The sequence below is a fragment of the Gigantopelta aegis genome, chromosome 3 (assembly GCF_016097555.1).
Source record: "Gigantopelta aegis isolate Gae_Host chromosome 3, Gae_host_genome, whole genome shotgun sequence".
Classification (NCBI taxonomy): Eukaryota; Metazoa; Mollusca; class Gastropoda; order Neomphalida; family Peltospiridae; genus Gigantopelta; species Gigantopelta aegis.
In genome coordinates, this window is record NC_054701.1 from 52506534 (window position 1) to 52525426 (window position 18893).

The 18893-nt window shown below is 37.0% G+C and overlaps 1 protein-coding gene across 1 annotated transcript in view; it reads left to right on the forward strand.

The window, feature by feature from the left end:
• Window positions 1-3891, forward strand: part of LOC121368226 (tropomyosin-like) — a 52987-nt gene extending 49096 nt beyond the window's left edge. Inside the window, exon 9 of the mRNA XM_041492863.1 lies at window positions 2295-3891. Within this exon, the coding sequence (XP_041348797.1) occupies window positions 2295-2375 (81 nt within the window). The 3' untranslated portion in view covers window positions 2376-3891. The remainder of the gene's footprint in view (window positions 1-2294) is intronic.
• Window positions 3892-18893: the final 15002 nt, after the last annotated feature.

Here is an 18893-nt window from a genome sequence, read left to right on the forward strand (position 1 = left end):
CTACGTCGGTTTTATGATATTGTAGTGTTAAGTTAGCTTCGAGACTATATTGACCCAGATAGTGGGGATAACTTGTATGTTCAGGATGTTACTCCTATCAGTGACATTAAGTAGATTTACAAAGGATGATTTGATAATACATCTGACAGATAATGTTATACAGACTCAATAAAAGATGTTCTCTAAAATGTACCAAAATACAGCTGTCAGTACACACAAAGAAGCAGATATGCTCATACCCCTGAAGTAATCGGGCCAGGCAATGAGGTGGATTTCTGATTTAAAGACACATACTGTTGGGTTGTCATCACAAGATGGTTACATGGTAGGCCTCAATACACAAAAAGTACATATTGAATCACAACCAGTCAACCTGCAACCATTTTATAATAATTAAATTTTCTTTGCATCTATACACTTTACGGCAATCTGATTGGTCCAGAGGTGCTTACTTTTTTTCATTCATATCTCGATGAACTGAAAAAATTTAAGCCACGCCTACTACCCCCCACTGACTCGCACTACTTTTGTGCAACAAGCTGGATTATTCTGGCAATCATATTTAGATATTTTGAAGAAAACACACGTGAAAGCTACAAAAAATGTATACGATAAATTAATGGAAAATGCTATAGCAGAATAGACATGTAGATATATATTATATACGCATTGATTTTTTAAAAAACCTACACCCCAAATCCCCAACCTCTTCGATAATCATGACATGAGACTCGGTCGGTGGCCAAAGAAATCAGGTAGGAAACTTCACTTCTGTAACTTACTTGTAAGCGATGTTCTACAGCTGTTAGCGAAAATTAACCGGTTCCACCAACAGCATAAATGTTAGACACGTTCTCTTCGTTCACTTTCATAAAATATAAACTAAACAGGAATAGGACAATTCCTTCCAATATAACTAAACGATCCGTAAAAATGCACAGCAGCTAGAGGAAATGACGTCATTTACAAAAAAATAACCTGATTCAAATGATAGTGAATGAACGTTTGCATTCTTAAGCGACAAGTATCAATGAAGTTTACACAAACAATACTACAGGCATATTTAAAGCTAAACAAAATAAATTCAGTTATGTATTGTTAAAGTATGCATACAAATTTAATTATAAGATTTGACCGCAATTATTTTTTGGTTCATGCAAGTATGAACCGAAAAAATTATGTGCACACTTTTGTATGACCCTCATACAATGTGCACATCGTTTTTTCGGTTCATACTTGCATGAACCAAAAAATAATTGCGGTCAATTCTTAAATGAACTGTGTCTAGAGATAGACTGAAAAGGACAAATTGGTGATGGTGGACATTAATAAAGAGAATTCAATGTATTCACAAAGGCTCCACAGATTACAGAACTAATATATTAAAACTATCCTTTTTTCATTTGACTATTGCTCAGTGGAACACCTTGCCATTAGAAATTAGCAACTGTGAGCAAATTTCAACCTTTAAAAAAGCATAATTTTATTTTCTTTGGGACCGTAATTGGTCAGTTTTGTGGTTTTAGATGGGGAAAGTCTACTTAATCAAGGATTTTACAGAATTACTTACAGTAATAAAGCAAGACGGCTGATAATGTCCATTATGATTTGAGGGGTGTCCGTGCAGTTATCACACAATACCCTGTAATCTTAATAAAAGAGGCAAGTCTTTTTAGTGTGTCTAGACACAGTGTCTGGGGACCGTCTAAATATACACCTGCCAGTCAGGAACCACAGGTACAGGCCACGAAAAGAAAAGACCAATTAATCAAGAAAACACTATTATTTCAGTACGTGGGTTAATTTATGTACAAAACATAATACAGTTCTTTCAACACTTTGACAATGGTGGTTTATTTTGTATTGAAAAATAATATATACTTGTTGCTGGCTTACTGGGATGGATATTATTACAGAACATTGTGATGCATCCACAAACATCAAGTATGTTTTGTTTTTCCAGTTTGAAGACTAATTCCTGACGTGACACGTGAGGTATTACATAACCACCAGCTCGCCAGAGGGCGTATTCACTGGGATGGTACAAAATGGCTGCACCCGTTACATATAATAGCCGTCACATTTAACCGTTTTATTAATTAACTTTACGATTATACTTGTTGATATTAAGCACTGATGTGCATTATATATCGTTGACTATGCATACCAGGCCAAATGCCTTAATTGTCCCTTCCTTTAATGCCTTCTCACTAGCTTTGTCTAATACTTTTAAAGAATGCCCCAGAGAATTTTGATTACCCAGTATGATTGCCAGTTACTTTTTGTCATTTCAGATCAGTCCCATCACACCATATGGAGGTTGTCCTAGCAATACCTACCAATCCAATAAGATGCAGTACGAGAGCAGGGCGTAAATTAAATCTGTTTTTATCTGGAGGTTCTTGCTGCTGTTTTACAGAAAGAAGCCATTCTTGAAGTCTGGGATTTTGTTTGTTGGTACCTTATTTATTTGTGGTATAAAACACAGATGACAGTGACTTGAATTTAAAACTAATAGTATAGAATAATTTTGTAATCTTATAATTATTAATGTTTAAAAAAAAAAAAAGTTGTGTCTGAAATGTTTGTGCCATTTTGATGTACATATGTGTGTAGTTTTATACTTGTATGGTGAAAGTAGCTTACATATAGTCCATGAGCTAGACCTGGGATGTTTAGGTTTGACAACCAAATCGAGGGACTGAAAGCCACTATGATTTTCAATTAGCTTGATGTCTGAACTGTACGACAATATGTGATGGCAATTTCAGAAGCCCAGCTAAATATAGGGCCGTAGCTAGCAGGAAAAAATTATAGAAACTTAAAAAAAATTCTCTTCTTGACCGTTTAATGAGTTTTAGACTATTAACTACTCAGTTATATACTTATGGAAACTTTACTATTAAGTTTTTCATAACATCATCTTTATTGAAAATTACCAAAACTAGTTGTGCCTCACTTTTGTCACAAGTGAAACCTTGTGCATGAATACCAAGCCTTATTACAGCCAAACAGTTTGCACGCCTGGTGAAAAACCAAATGTATTTTTTTTAATAACTCTAGCTAAAGAATGTACTTCATATTACAAATATTTGTTCTTCAAACATGGATTGATGCAAAAACAACAAGCGAACTCTCTTCTTGACAGGGTACACAAGGGAGCGAACTATATACTGCTACCTTACAAGTTAGCATACATCAGAAATTAGCCACTTTTTTAAAGGGGTGGTGAAATCAAATGCAAGCCTTATCTGTTGGAAAGATGCTTACCCGGATCACCAACACATACAGTTTAAAAAATGAAAAACACATAATTTTAGTATTAATAAAAATAAAAAAACTTGATTATTTCTGCTAACGGTGGGCAGACATTTTGTTTTTTTCATCACATCCGGTACTCTTAACTTGGCAGGAAGTGATGTCAGCACTTCACTTTGATCCAGTTAATATAATAAACTATTGAACTAAATATATTTAAATTTCCATTTACAGAATTAAATGGGGTTATAGTATTTTTCCCTCTGAAAAAAATCCAAAGAAAAAATGCATACTATGTTAGGTCTATTAGTACGTTGAAGCCAAAAACGACCACCCACGATGACCAAGTGATCATTTTCCTTTCTTTGGGACTACATAATTGGTCTGTTATATGTAATAGACATCACATCTTTACCGTTTTATTAATTAAATATAGTTGATTTTAAGTAATAATGTGCATTAAATATTGTTAAATGCATGTATGCATACCAGTCCAAAAGCCTTGCTTAATCATTCCTTTAAATGGCTGATTGAATATTGTCCAATGTTGCATTCTGAAGATTCAAATGTATAATTTGTATGTGTTTTTATATATTTTAAAATATTTGAGAAATATAAGATTTTTTATTAAAAGTGCCTTTTTTGTTTTTACACTAGTTGAAAAAGACAATTTGTGTATAAAAAAAGTGAAGGTAAAATGGTTTATAGTTTTTCTGAATCAGTGTAGCCCATGTTTTAGAAAACAAAACCCCCATGTATTGGGCATGGATTATAATGTTTTCCCCAGTGACATGGGTTCGAATCCTGATAACAATACTATTTCACTGTATTTATTTTCAGCCTTTTTATGCATCAGTTATAAAGTGCTAACATGTTAATTTTTAATCTCTTCTGATCTTTCTGTGACAGTGTGGGGGCGGAATATAGGCCAGTGGTAAAGCACTCGCATTTTGTGTGGTCGGTCTAGGATCGATCCCCATCAGTGGGTCCATTCGGCTATTTCTCGTTCCAGCCAGTGCACCACGACTGGTATATCAAAGACTGTGGTATGTGCTATCCTGTCTGTGAGATGGTGCATATAAAAGATCCCTTGCAACTAAAAATGTACCGGGTTTCCTCTCTAAGACTTATGTTTGATATCCAATAGCTGATGATTAATAAATCAGTGTGCTCTAGTGGTGTTGTTAAGCAAAAAACAAACTTTAAACTTCTGTGACAGTGAAAATTGGTCAGAACTTAAAAAGTTAAAACTTTTTACTGATGTCTGTGGTTGAAATTGATATGCTAAAGCCATCTTGATAAATCCAAAATGGCGTTCATGTTGACTGGAAAAATATAAAACAATAGTCGGCTAACGCCATTCTGACTCATTGAAAATATTTGAAACAGTTTGTAAGAGAATCATATTTATCTCTTATTACAGACCCTAACAATCTGGTCTGAATTTCTATGGTAAATTAGATCTGTAATGACTGGAATCCATGTTTTTACATTGATTATTTTCAGCCCTTTATCCTTAGAGATCAGCTGAAAGAGTTTTCAACAAATAACTCTTTGGCAACCTCATCAAGTCTACATGCTTGATTCTATGGACGAAATACAAATGTAGGTACACAAGTTTGTACCAGATTGGTTGGAACTTCGGTATTTACACTTACATCTACAATGTAACGTTCATGTCCACTATTGTTAGTAAAAATCCAGAACAACCATTCTTTGAAATAGTTTCCAAAGAATTTGTAGAAGCACTCGCTATGATTTCAAAATGTTTAACAGTACAATCAATGACTGGTACTTGTAAAAGTGAACTCGTCAGAGTCCATACCTTACCATTTTCATCCTCACACAGCCAAAAGAAATAAAGATATACCAAGTTTTCCTAGGATGTCTTGGGTGTCAGAGTTGCATACATGCACAATTTATCAGCTATTTGAGTCAACCATTGATGATGTTTTTTTGTGGTGTACATTTTGGAAGGCTTTGTTCTTCCAATAACCTTACGAACAGATATGTTAACCAGTTCATCTTTCCAGTGATGCAGAATGATACCAATAGTATGGAGACTTGAGAGACTACTGAAGAAAAACTAAAATATGTTGCATGTTCCAAAGCTATATACATGTGTGTTGTTTTCAAACTGAAATACATAATGCTCATGGCAATTTTAAAATGTCTACTTGCCCTGGCAATTAAAATTGAGCATGTACTTGGCAATATTAAAATGACCCCTACCTGGTAAACTATTTAAAACATTAAAAAGCACAAAAGTTCTCGAATCAAAAAATAGTATTTCTCTGACAGTAAGTTTCTTTAAATTGCCTACACTCCTGGCAAACTAAAATCAGCATCCACCTGGCATTGTTAAAATCGATCTATTACAACACTTTCAAAAATATCTTAAATATGTGTTAGCGACCTGTAAAAAAGGCAGAGCAGTCTTGAACATTAAACAATGTCCATCTGCCAATATCTGTTCTTGACCAATGCAAGGAAATCGACTTTCAGTGAAACATATGGATCATGTGCAGAACTCTTTAGAATTTCAAAAAAACGCATCCACATGTGTGTGATGATGGGCAGCGCACATTGGCCGATACATCACTCGAGATGTATAGCCTTGCTGGTCATGATATCAGATCCAGTGCAGAATCTAAAGAATAGTCCCAAGTACTCTAGGTCGTCCATTTCACGTACAAGTTTCTTTATATGTGAACTCAGCACTGTTTCATCTTGGCTCATCTGTTCTGGGAACATGAATGATTTCAGCACTTTTCTTGGAGTTGGATACAGCTTGCGGTAGAGAAGGGATAAATCATCCTGGGCTAGACTAGTGCTGTGAAGTACCTTATAGAACAAAAATGGCCTGCTGCATAAAAGGAGGTGCAAGTTTGATCGGGTAGACTTCTTCCTGCATGAAACCAATCTTGATGATGGTTGAGACAGCCTTCCACTGTACCACTGTCATATCATGGCGAAGAACTGGAACTTTATGTGTTACCTTCTGTGAATTGCAGATAGAAGGTGTCCCAGAATTCAGCAAGAGCATCTTGCATAACGCCTCCATTATCCTCAGCCACTTCTGGTGTTCTGTCTTCCTTTAACATTTTGATTTCAAATGTCAAGTGTTTTGATTGGTTCTCTTTCACAACAGACATACCCACGGTGCACTGTAATTTCATGCACAACAGGGAGAGTGTTATCATGGTCTATACCATCCTGTGGTGGTGTGCCAAACTGTATCACGCCAGTCATCAGCATCTACTAATAGATAGTTTTCGGCATCAAACTGTGTTGACAAATCTACAGGTTGTCTGGTTCTGCTTGGGTCAGGCTCTGATGCTTTGCATTCCTGCATATTGGGCAGATCAGCAGCATCCTATGCCAGAACAGGTGTGTATGTATCGAGGTTCATTAGATCTCTTTGGTCTATTGCCAGTGTAAATAATCCAGGAGCGATCATATCATGAGAGTCATTATACTGCAGTGCTCCATCCACTGAATCATCATGCTTGACAAGGATCAATTCACTCTGAACCATTTGATCATCATGTGGTAATTCCTCAGTTGCCACAAGGTTTTCGAATACTGGTGTCATGGTTGAACCAACACTTTTTCTCTTCCTGTCAACACATTTAATCATTTCAGGTAGATTTTCTTCACTGTCAGAATTGTCAAAGTTCTCTTTTTTTTTGACCCAAAAGATAACACCTGAGGTGTTTCACATGTAGCCTGTTGATAATGTCTTCCACTGATTCGCTTGTATACATCAGCTGCGTCCCATGTACATGGCTGGATATGTCAAAGACAAATTCACTGACAGTGCAATAGCAGCTATTTCCATCTGGAAAGAACAAAGGACAAATTATTTCTATTAGCTCCTCTTTCTTTGTATGTTTCTTAACACTGGGATGTTTGATGGGTGCTCGAACTTGGTGGTACTTTGAGTCACTGTTTTTAGTAGGGTCACAGATAGAAAATCCAACTACCAATGACCAGTCATGTTTTGATGCAGTTGCTGCTTACTTTGCACTGATACTTTTATTGTTCCGAAAATTGGAGAAGAAAGGCAATTTCTTGTGTTTCTTCAGGTTGGATAGTATGCTTTTCTCGACATTGAATCTGATGGGTATTTCAACTTGGATGCTAACTTCATGTGACTTATTAGGTTTTCAATCAGGGATAATTTCCTCTTGTCGTTTTCAGTTTCAGATTGCTGTCTATTGACAAAAGCCTTGAGAGCTACTCTGTCACCTTTGCTAGGATGGTATTCCTGGAGATCCAAATCACTCATTTCAATGATTAGATCTATGTCTATCTAAAATCATTCATCTGATTTGCGAGAGGTGATTTTTGTAATCGCAGGTATTAAGAAAGCTCTCAAGAAGAACAAGATATCAAATGAAATTACACAATGTTTTGTTTAGAAGTATATTGCATACTTTTTAGAAGTATATTACTGCATAACAAACGAGTAAAACAAAAACAGTAACAAATGGGCGAATTATTTACATCTGCTAGTGCAGTACTTAGGTTTAAGACAAAATAAATAAAGTGTTGTTTTTTTCAATGACGCCACTAGAGCACAATGAATGCTTTTTAATAATCGGCTATTGGACGTCAAACATATGGTCATTTTGAATTTTTTTTAGAGGAAACTTGCTGCCGCCACATTGGCTACTCTTTCCGATAAGCAGCAAGGGGTCTTTTATATGCACTTTCCCACAGACAGAACAGCACATGCCATGGCCTTTGATGAACCACGGGTTGTAACACAAAATAACCCAAACTGCAAATGGGTGCACTGAAAAAAGATTGATCTGATGACCGACCGCTTGAGCTACATCCCGCTCCTGCAGGTCTAAAACAATACTGATGATCAAAAACAAGTTTCTATTTGGTGAAGTATGAAAATAACAGAATAATGACAATTTTTTCTAAAATATTTGTTATTGCTTTGATAAGAGAAATAGGATATAACTTTAAAATAATATGGGATCATCTTTCTTAAATAATTGAATTATTACTTTAGAATTTTTGATTTTATCAGGAAAAATCTAAGAATTTACCATTTGGTTTATTAACAATGCTATTTAGTCAATTACCATTATTTCAGGTTCAGTTATCTTTATTTTGTTTTAGCAAATTTGATGATGCCTTTGAATCCACAACAAAGATTTATGGGTAGATTATGTATTAGTTTCTTTACTGTACATTCCCCTACGTTTTGAATTTTAAACGCTAATTTGAGTTGGATGATAATCTTCTTTGTAGTTTACCCTCTGAATACTTGAATGTATGGCATCTTAAAAGGTTGACAAGGCAGAAGGATAATAAATGATGGTTGCCTGTGTATTTGGTTGCCAACATGGTATTACATCGTAGGCTTAGGCTGTAGTCTGTTCCTCATATGCACCTTATCTGCTCCCATTTTATTAACAGTTTCAGGTGGGATTCCCCTGTTTCTCAGGAACGTCTGCAGAGACATTCTGTAATGTAAAATTTATAAAACATGGTAAAAACAATATAGTAAAGAAAGCAGGATAGTCTTCAAGCCTGAGCTCTAACTCTCGGTCAGTATGATGCTAGTTAACCCAAACGTCTTTGAGAAATGTGACATTTTATTAATGGACAATTGGATGGACACACACATGATACCCAGATGAAATGTGGACTGATCTTTATCATAAACATTGATTTAATAAAGACAATTAAAAAGTCAGTGTTCTAGCTAGCAATAAATATAATGTAATGCCCCAATTTCATGTTGCCCTGTCCTAAGGTTGTTCACAGTGTATTTCTCTGACCGCTGTCTATTTGGGATCTAGCTATTATAAACGTTAAACATATTTCTGAAATATTTGGATCTAGTATATATTTGTAAACGTTAATAAATCTCAAATCTATTTAATAAATATTTAGAAGATTCAATATACAGCCAAAGCCATCTTAAGCAGCCACCCAAGGGGGTAACAAAATCTGTCCTTACAAGACAGGGGTCTGCTTAATACAGGTTATATTATACTAAAATACTAAATTGATACAGGTGTCTTAAATAAAACATCTTATGTGAAACAGACACAAATTTTGCCTCGCTTGCCCCCGGTTTTATTTCAATAGGGTTTTTTTCAGTATTAATATTATGTTAATTATGTTAGCAACAATGAATTGCCAATAAGCAAGGATCCGAATGGTACTAGTTTCAAAAAAAATAGTTGACTATAGCCTGAGAAATTCAAGTGTTGACCACCTATCTTCCGGTCTCCAAGCGGGACTAGCCTTGTTTTCCAATTTCACAAACCAGGACACGCTGGACCCCCTGATGGAGAAACCTCTGTCTGAGCCGATAGGGGAAACTGTCAAAGTGTAATTGGGAAATCGGCAAATCTTAGTTGGGAAAAAGCTCTACTCCTAAGTGTAAATCCAGTTTAGGGGAATGGGGCCAGTGACTGGCCCAAAATTACATGGTAGCTTAATCCCTGCAGTGGGTTTCTCAAACTATTAACATTTTATGAATAATTTGGCAAATTTTTACACTCACAACCAATATAAAAAAAATCCTTTTGTTCTGAGGTGTCATAAAACGTTTCATTGATTCATTCATTCTATTGACTTAGAAAGTCTCAGGCATGGCATACTTATATCACCCTCTTGGCTTAAAGCTTACACTGCACAGATAACCTTGGTTTGATTGTGAGGCATGGCATACTTATATCACCCTCTTGGCTTAAAGCTTACACTGCACAGATAACCTTGGTTTGATTGTGAGGCATGGCATACTTATATCACCCTCTTGGCTTAAAGCTTACACTGCACAGATAACCTTGGTTTGATTGTGAGGCATGGCATACTTATATCACCCTCTTGGCTTAAAGCTTACACTGCACAGATAACCTTGGTTTGATTGTGAGGCATGGCATACTTATATCACCCTCTTGGCTTAAAGCTTACACTGCACAGATAACCTTGGTTTGATTGTGAGGCATGGCATACTTATATCACCCTCTTGGCTTAAAGCTTACACTGCACAGATAACCTTGGTTTGATTGTGAGGCATGGCATACTTATATCACCCTCTTGGCTTAAAGCTTACACTGCACAGATAACCTTGGTTTGATTGTGAGGCATGGCATACTTATATCACCCTCTTGGCTTAAAGCTTACACTGCACAGATAACCTTGGTTTGATTGTGAGGCATGGCATACTTATATCACCCTCTTGGCTTAAAGCTTACACTGCACAGATAACCTTGGTTTGATTGTGAGGCATGGCATACTTATATCACCCTCTTGGCTTAAAGCTTACACTGCACAGATAACCTTGGTTTGATTGTGAGGCATGGCATACTTATATCACCCTCTTGGCTTAAAGCTTACACTGCACAGATAACCTTGGTTTGATTGTGAGGCATGGCATACTTATATCACCCTCTTGGCTTAAAGCTTACACTGCACAGATAACCTTGGTTTGATTGTGAGGCATGGCATACTTATATCACCCTCTTGGCTTAAAGCTTACACTGCACAGATAACCTTGGTTTGATTGTGAGGCATGGCATACTTATATCACCCTCTTGGCTTAAAGCTTACACTGCACAGATAACCTTGGTTTGATTGTGAGGCATGGCATACTTATATCACCCTCTTGGCTTAAAGCTTACACTGCACAGATAACCTTGGTTTGATTGTGAGGCATGGCATACTTATATCACCCTCTTGGCTTAAAGCTTACACTGCACAGATAACCTTGGTTTGATTGTGAGGCATGGCATACTTATATCACCCTCTTGGCTTAAAGCTTACACTGCACAGATAACCTTGGTTTGATTGTGAGGCATGGCATACTTATATCACCCTCTTGGCTTAAAGCTTACACTGCACAGATAACCTTGGTTTGATTGTGAGGCATGGCATACTTATATCACCCTCTTGGCTTAAAGCTTACACTGCACAGATAACCTTGGTTTGATTGTGAGGCATGGCATACTTATATCACCCTCTTGGCTTAAAGCTTACACTGCACAGATAACCTTGGTTTGATTGTGAGGCATGGCATACTTATATCACCCTCTTGGCTTAAAGCTTACACTGCACAGATAACCTTGGTTTGATTGTGAGGCATGGCATACTTATATCACCCTCTTGGCTTAAAGCTTACACTGCACAGATAACCTTGGTTTGATTGTGTTCAAAGTAAGCAGAACCATGGGCCCGACTTATCACTCCAGCTCACAAAACTGAAATAAAAAATGTTTAAAGTTAGACAAATTTAACTGTTTGTAAATGTATGTTTATTAAAGTGACAGCGTCTATTTTTCTATCTTTTATTATGTTTTATTAAATTGCAAAATACAAGCAAAACTGCAGTTTTAATAAAAATTAATCATGTGTTGTTTTCTATTAACGAATATTGTTCACTGCCAATATCTAACCCTCAAATCTCGAAAACATTTTGTCTGTTAAATGGCAAAAGTGGTCCGCTATTTACGAAGACTGCCACCAAACAGTTCTTTGTAATAGAGAAAATGGCATCAAAATCTGAGCATTGTGTGTTAACAGTGGACGATATCTGTTGATAGAAAAAACACACAAGTTTATTAAAACTGCAGTTTTGCTTGTTTTTTCATTAGTAAAAGATATTAATAAATAGAAAAACAGACAATGCACCTTTAACTGTATGTTTATTAAATTACAATGACCTTTGGTTGAATAAAACATACTGTACCATCCAAGCATTTTAATGTACACGAATTATTGGTGTATGACACGAAACCATAGTTCTGCATAAGAAAGTGTTCGAAAGATGTTTTGATAAAGATCTGATGGCATGAGTTCTAAAAATCAGGATATCCTTCTCAAAAAATTAAAAGTTCAATTCATAAAAGTTCTTGTTTTGGGATTTAGAGGGTTAAAAACACAAATTTCAGTTTGGTATACAGCATTTTTGGAATCAGCAAGTCCTAGTTATATAAAAAGGACTGTATACCATAGTCTACCCAAAAATACCTTAATGAGTCTCAAATCTCCAAAATCTGCCTAGACTATTAAAAGTACTTTGATGACGTCAAATATCAAAAATGTAGGTATGAAAAAGTACGGTTCCGCGCGCAGATTACCTTAATGGAAAATGGGCCTTATGTTGAGATCTCGACATATATTGATGTTGAGCTAATTTGAGAGTATATACAGTAACACCAATTAGGAGATAACCATATGGAGTTTTTAGATTTGCGGGTGTTATTGTCTATTTGATCCCGCAAATGTCATTTTTGACTGAAAGCGTTAATCTGAGGTCAAAAATTAAACATTTGTGGGCACCCATCATCTTTTGAATACGGAAAATATTTAAGTTAGTTAGTGTTATGCATGGGCGGATCCAGTACATATTTTTGGGGGGGGGGGGGGGAAAAAAAGTGGCACATTGGCTCGTTAAAAAGGCATCTTAAAAGTTTTAATATTTGCAGTTAAATTGAATGCGTCTGTGCATATATCACAGTGTACGAACGGAAGTGTACACTAAATGACTAGATGTGGTTTTCTGTAGCGCTAGCTGCATTAATAAAGATTATTATATGAACTTTGATTCCCGTCGGAGCATTTCTTTAAAGTGTGGAGGGCTTTGTTAAGCATGACACAAGAATGGGGGATGGGGGCATGCACCCCCGGGGAAATTTTAAAAACTGGATGGCTTTAAACTCCTTTTCTTGGCATCTGAATTGCAAAATTAGCCATTTTTAAACACTAATTTTAAAACTATTTTAAGCATTATTTTGCATAGTATTATAACCCAAGAAGGTGGTTTTTTTGCCGTTGGCATCTTGATAGCAAAATTACACATTTTTAGACAGTGATCACTTCCTCTTTTGGAGTTTTATAACCCCCCAAAAAATAAATTATTTAGAAGAGTTCAAACCCCTTACTCTTAGATCTCAATCACAAAATCGTGAATTTTAGCATTGACCAGGGGCGGGAGAACGGGGAGGGGGACCCAGGAAAAAGCCAAAAATCAACTTTGCTTCATGTATAAGTATGACTATTTCATATTTCATTGTAATTTGACTTTAATAAAAAATAAAATAAAGGGCACTATTCTAGGGACGGCTCTGTCTAGGTAGGTCAGTTATACATAAAAAACGATACAAAGGGGCACTTGTAAATTATAGCTGTAAAGGGCACTATTCTAGAGACAGCTATCTAGGTAGGGCAGATATACATAAAAATAACAGAGCCTATTGTTCATTAGTAATTTTTAAAAATCTCTACAATTTCAAAGCAAAAACTATCAGGCTATCATTATGCAACTTTGGTCACTCAATTTTAAGGCGCTCATTACTCGCGTTAGATAATGTGGTTGACACTTAGTAACACGGACACACATCTGCAAGCTTATGCATACACGCACAACTTAACTTCATGCATCAAAAATGCTTACGTGTAAAACATTTTTTATAGAAACAAAAAGGGCACTTGGACATTTTGAGAGGACTTGAAAAAAAAATGGGGGGGGGGGGGACACGTCACCCTGGTCCCCAACCCTCTGGATCTGCCTCAGGTAGAATGTCTTCTGTTATATATTTTAACAGTGAATATTATGTATATTGTTGTGCTAGGGATAGGTAACACCAATGACATTTCCCACTAATCCTGAATAAAATCTCTATCAAAGCTTGATTACTAGAGGAAAAAAAATGCTATGACAGGATGATATTATTAATAAGGTATCGTTAAAGACAACAAACTTAGTTTTCTGTATATATAAATAAAAAATAAATTGTACAGGGACATACAATCTAATTAAAATTAGCTCCACTATTACATGTGGATCTAACAGCAGCTAGTTGGAGCTCATGTCCACCAATCAAAACCTTACTTGCAGAATCATGCTAGTGATTTGAAAATAATTTGAAAACATTCCGAATTATCCTGAGGGTATACGACATGTTATAACACATGTAAGAATAACAAAATCATCCGTGGTTTCATGAATTTTGTAATGGTAAAACCTAGCAGGTCCAGAGTATTGATTCATTTATTCAGCCAAAACCTAGCAAATTGAAGTTGGGCATTGTTCTGGTACTTACTAGGTTTTTCATCAACACATTCCTTACTATTTGTATTGGCAAAACCTAGCAAGTTGAACTAGCCAATCATGACGCAGGAAACACAATGAGGAAAGCCCCAGAAAGATTTTGTTGATCTGTGTGCCAGGGCCAGCAAGCACACTTCAACAGTAGTTATGCACTACAACGACTTCCACTTTTTTCAAGATGGACATAGGACCCGCCAAAGCAAGAATGTGCGGTTGCCACTACTGGGTAGCATTTCCGAGGTTGAATTCTGTAAGGGTTGTCGATCACACTTTTACAAGCAGAATTTTGCTGATGAATTTGCAGAAGTCTAATTATTAAAGCCAAAGTTTGATATCCTGATGTTTCTGGGAGTAATGGAGCCGAGAGGCATCCCTACAGCGAAAAAACCCAGAAGCTCCTGAAATTAGCCGAATGTTTTGTCCCTGCAAAGAAGAGGTTCTGGCTAGATCTGCCCAGTAATGATGCTAACCACAACCATGTGGAGGCATTTGACTGATGTAGCCATCAGTGGGAATTATGTAACACCCCACCCCACCCCGTCAGGCATCGAATCAACACTACACCAAAATCCTTGACAACCCTTACTAGGTTTTTCCTGACGGGTGGCCCAATAAAACTAAAATGGCTTATGTGTAATGACTAAACGGCTGCTGAAGTAAAAGCTTCTGACTTTGCAAGACTGCTAAAGTGCACTATAAAGGGAAAGCTCTTCAGTGAAAATATCTGACTTCGCACTAGAAACTGCCAAAGTGCACAGAGCACCTTTCCATGATTGATTAATCCATTAGATTTTGGGACATTTATTTTTATTGTGCCACCCTATATAATTATGGAAAAATTGGACTGATGTAATCAACATTTTGATGTAGCCGGGATCAAATTGGCCTTTTGGGGGTAAAAGATACATTTTGTGAATTTTGGCAAATTTTGGTCCTCTTCCAAGGTCTACTGGTAATAATTGAGAGGGGGTTTCAAATGACTGGTTGTGTATTTTATATTTTGTATTTGCCATGGAGTTCAGTTAGATCGGCAGTTTGTATTTTTTCAAGATATGTGGAATAAAGGAACCAATTTTATTGACTTGCTAGGTTATTGTTGATAAACTGTGCCATAACTGTTTTCATTCAAGGCTAGAAAAACCTAGTAAGTCAAGTTGCGATGGAACTGTCAAAATAAAAACAAAAACATTATTTCCCTAATTTACTCTTCCGAAGTGATGAACAAATAATCACAAAGCAAGTTGTTTTGATAAGTGGCTGCTTAATCCTGGCAGGGTGTAGTTTTCGGTCAATATCTCAAATTCAGATTTTTCTGACTTAAAGGTTTTTCCAGAACACTCGAGATGTGCAGGGGGAGGGTTATTGGAGATCGAAATTCTTACTTGCGCAAGCTTACAAAAACTTTGAAATGTATTTTCTGGGGGACCATGGCCCCATATAAACTTCGCTCAACACAGTCTATAACCCCAACCCCACTGAAATCCCTGCACACGCACCTTGGAAACCCGCTACATTTTATTTTTAGCAAGGGATCGTTATATGTACCATCCCACAGACAGGATATTACATACCCGCCGATGGGGATTGATCCTAGACTGACCGCGCATTTTCAAAAAACACCTTTTTAGGTCTAATTAATGAATACAAATAACATATAGTCTTGAAAAATCTTACGTAAATCGAACACAGTACCCTCTTCCTCTACCCCTAGAGCGTTACGTAACGCGTATGTCAACAGCTGGCCACTGTCAAAATTTCAAGGTAAATCCCCCACCCACCGACCCCTGGAAAGGCGGGGTTTTTTTTGGGTTTTTTTTTATGGATATAAATATGTTTTGGAGATGTGAGACAACCCCTCAATCAAGACAGTTAAATTTGTTCAAAAATTGCGAAATCTCACGTGATCTCTTGTTGGGGAATTCCACACTTGTGATAAGCCATTGAAAACCAAGATCGGTAGGAGCCCGTCAAAACTGTCCCACTTTCGAAATACTAGCTTTGTTTTTGACCTGGATAAGCAAGCGTAGTGAAACCAATACGGAGTGCGGCGTCATATATGCACCAAACGTAATTGGATTTTCTGTTCTATATGCTTAAATAAAAAATATTCGGGATACTGCCGCTTTAACATTATCTGAAACGTGCATTTTCATATCTACATTTTCGTAATTTGACTTCATCAAAGTACTTTAAAGTTACAAGTAGCATCGATCGACTGTTTTTTTCTGTGCATGATGAATGCACACTCGACTTGTTGTCTCGAGCTTTCGACTAAGCGCATTACTGATTACGGTATCTCAAAGCGCTCGGCATTATTTCAAATGCTCAACTTATTATCTTGAGCACATTACTGATTACGGTATCTCAAAGCGCTCGGCATTATTTCAAATGCTCAACTTATTATCTTGAGCACATTACTGATTACGGTATCTCAAAGCGCTCGGCATTATTTCAAATGCTCAACTTATTATCTTGAGCACATTACCGATTATCTCAAGCGCTCGGCATTATTTCAAATGCTCAATTTATTATCTTGAGCACTTGCATGACTTATTATCTCAAACATTTGACCGATTATCCTGAGTGCTCAACTTATTATGTTAAACTTTTGACTTGTTATCACGAGTGTTCGATTTGCTCTCTCAGATGCTTGATTATTATCTTGAGTGCTCAAGTTATTATCCTTAGTCATTAACTTATTATCTTGAGGTTTCAATTTATTATATTGAGCTCTCAACTTCTGCATCAGTACTGTACAGCCAAAAAAAGAGAATTGCAAAAGAAAAATACATGCATGTTGTCTAAAGTTAATATTGTTGGGCGCTTGACATAATATATTGATCGCTTGAGATAGTAAGCTGAGAGCTCGAGATCATAAGGTACGTTTTCCACTAGTAGCAAGGGATCTTTTATATGCACACTCTCATAGACAGAAAAACAAATACAGCATTTGACCATTTGTCGTGCACTGGTTGGAACAAGAAAAACCCAGTCAGTTGACTGGATCCACCAAGGTGGTTCGATCCTGTGACGCAAGCACCTAAGGTGAGCACTCAACTGACTGAGCTAAACCCCGTCTGCGCTCAGCCAAAAAGAGATTTACAAAATATAGACATACTTGATGATGAGAAGTAAAATGTTGAGCGCTCGACACAATCAATAACACGAGATAATGTTTTCAGTAGCAGCAAGGGATCTTTTACTTGCACTTTGGTGGGCCTTGGATATACCAGTCATAAGACACTGGTTGGGACGGAAAAAACATTCACAAAATGATCCACTGAAGAGATTAATTCCTATAACCAAAGAACCTCGGGTGAGCACTCTACCGACATCTAGATCCCACTTCCTTGAGATAATAAGTCGAAATCAAGATAATAATTTTAAAAATAACACACACACACACACACACACACACACACACTGGAATGTGCTTTCTTGTCTGAGGGAAAGTGCATATATAAAAGATGGTATGTGGCTTCCTGTCTGGGAAAGTGCATATATCAAAGACCCCTTGCTGCATTAGAAAAAAATAACCCAGATTCCCTCTGATGACTACGTGTCAGAATTACCACATGCTATTAGACAGAGCAGTGGCCCAGACTTGTTAATGACCTTATACTAAGAGAACTAGTATCGTCCTTAAAGTTCTATCTCCGTTCTACGCATCCCTCTGGATGTACCGGCCTTGGTGGCGTCGTGGCAGGCCACGGTCTACAGGCTGGTAGGTACTGGATTCGGATCCCAGTCGAGGCATGGGATTTTTAATCCAGATACCGACGACAAACCCTGAGTGAGTGCTCCGCAAGGCTCAATGGGTAGGTGCAAACCACTTGCACCGACCAGTGATCCATAACTGGTTCAACAAAGGCCATGGTTTATGCTATCCTGCCTGTGGGAAGTGCAAATAAAAGATTCCTTGCTGCTAATCGGAAAGAGTAGCCCATGAAGTGGCGACAGCAGGTTTCCTCTCTCAATATCTGTGTGGTCCTTAACCATATGTCTGATGCCATATAACCGTAAATAAAATGTGTTGAGTGCGTCGTTAAATAAAACACTTCTTTCTTTCCCTCTGGATGTTTTTATTGTTCTAGAGGCCCTCAAAGGTGTTTCCTTTGAACCGACTCTGAAATGCACCTTGACCAACTTGTCGTATAAAACAGCTTTACTTTTTGTTTTGGCAACAGTGTAACGTGAACTTCATGCCTTAGATTTCAAAGTCATTACATTGGGAAAGAACGCGTTTCTCCCATTACCGGAATTTATGGTCAAGAACCAGAGACATGGGGAAAGCTTTCCTCTGATCAGGGTTCCATCGTTAAGCAAACCTTTAGTATGTATAGATGTCAAGAAACAACTGTGCCCAGTGAGGCCCTTGTTATGGTACCTCAAGAAGTCAATTAGTCTCAGAACTATTCAACGAAGAGTTTTTATTTCCTTCACTCGGGAAGGTAAAGAGATAGCAGCTTCCACCTTGTCCAGATAGATAGTAAAAGCCTTATCCAAATGCTTATTAGCTAATGGGGATTTATCTTGTATTCAATCAGTC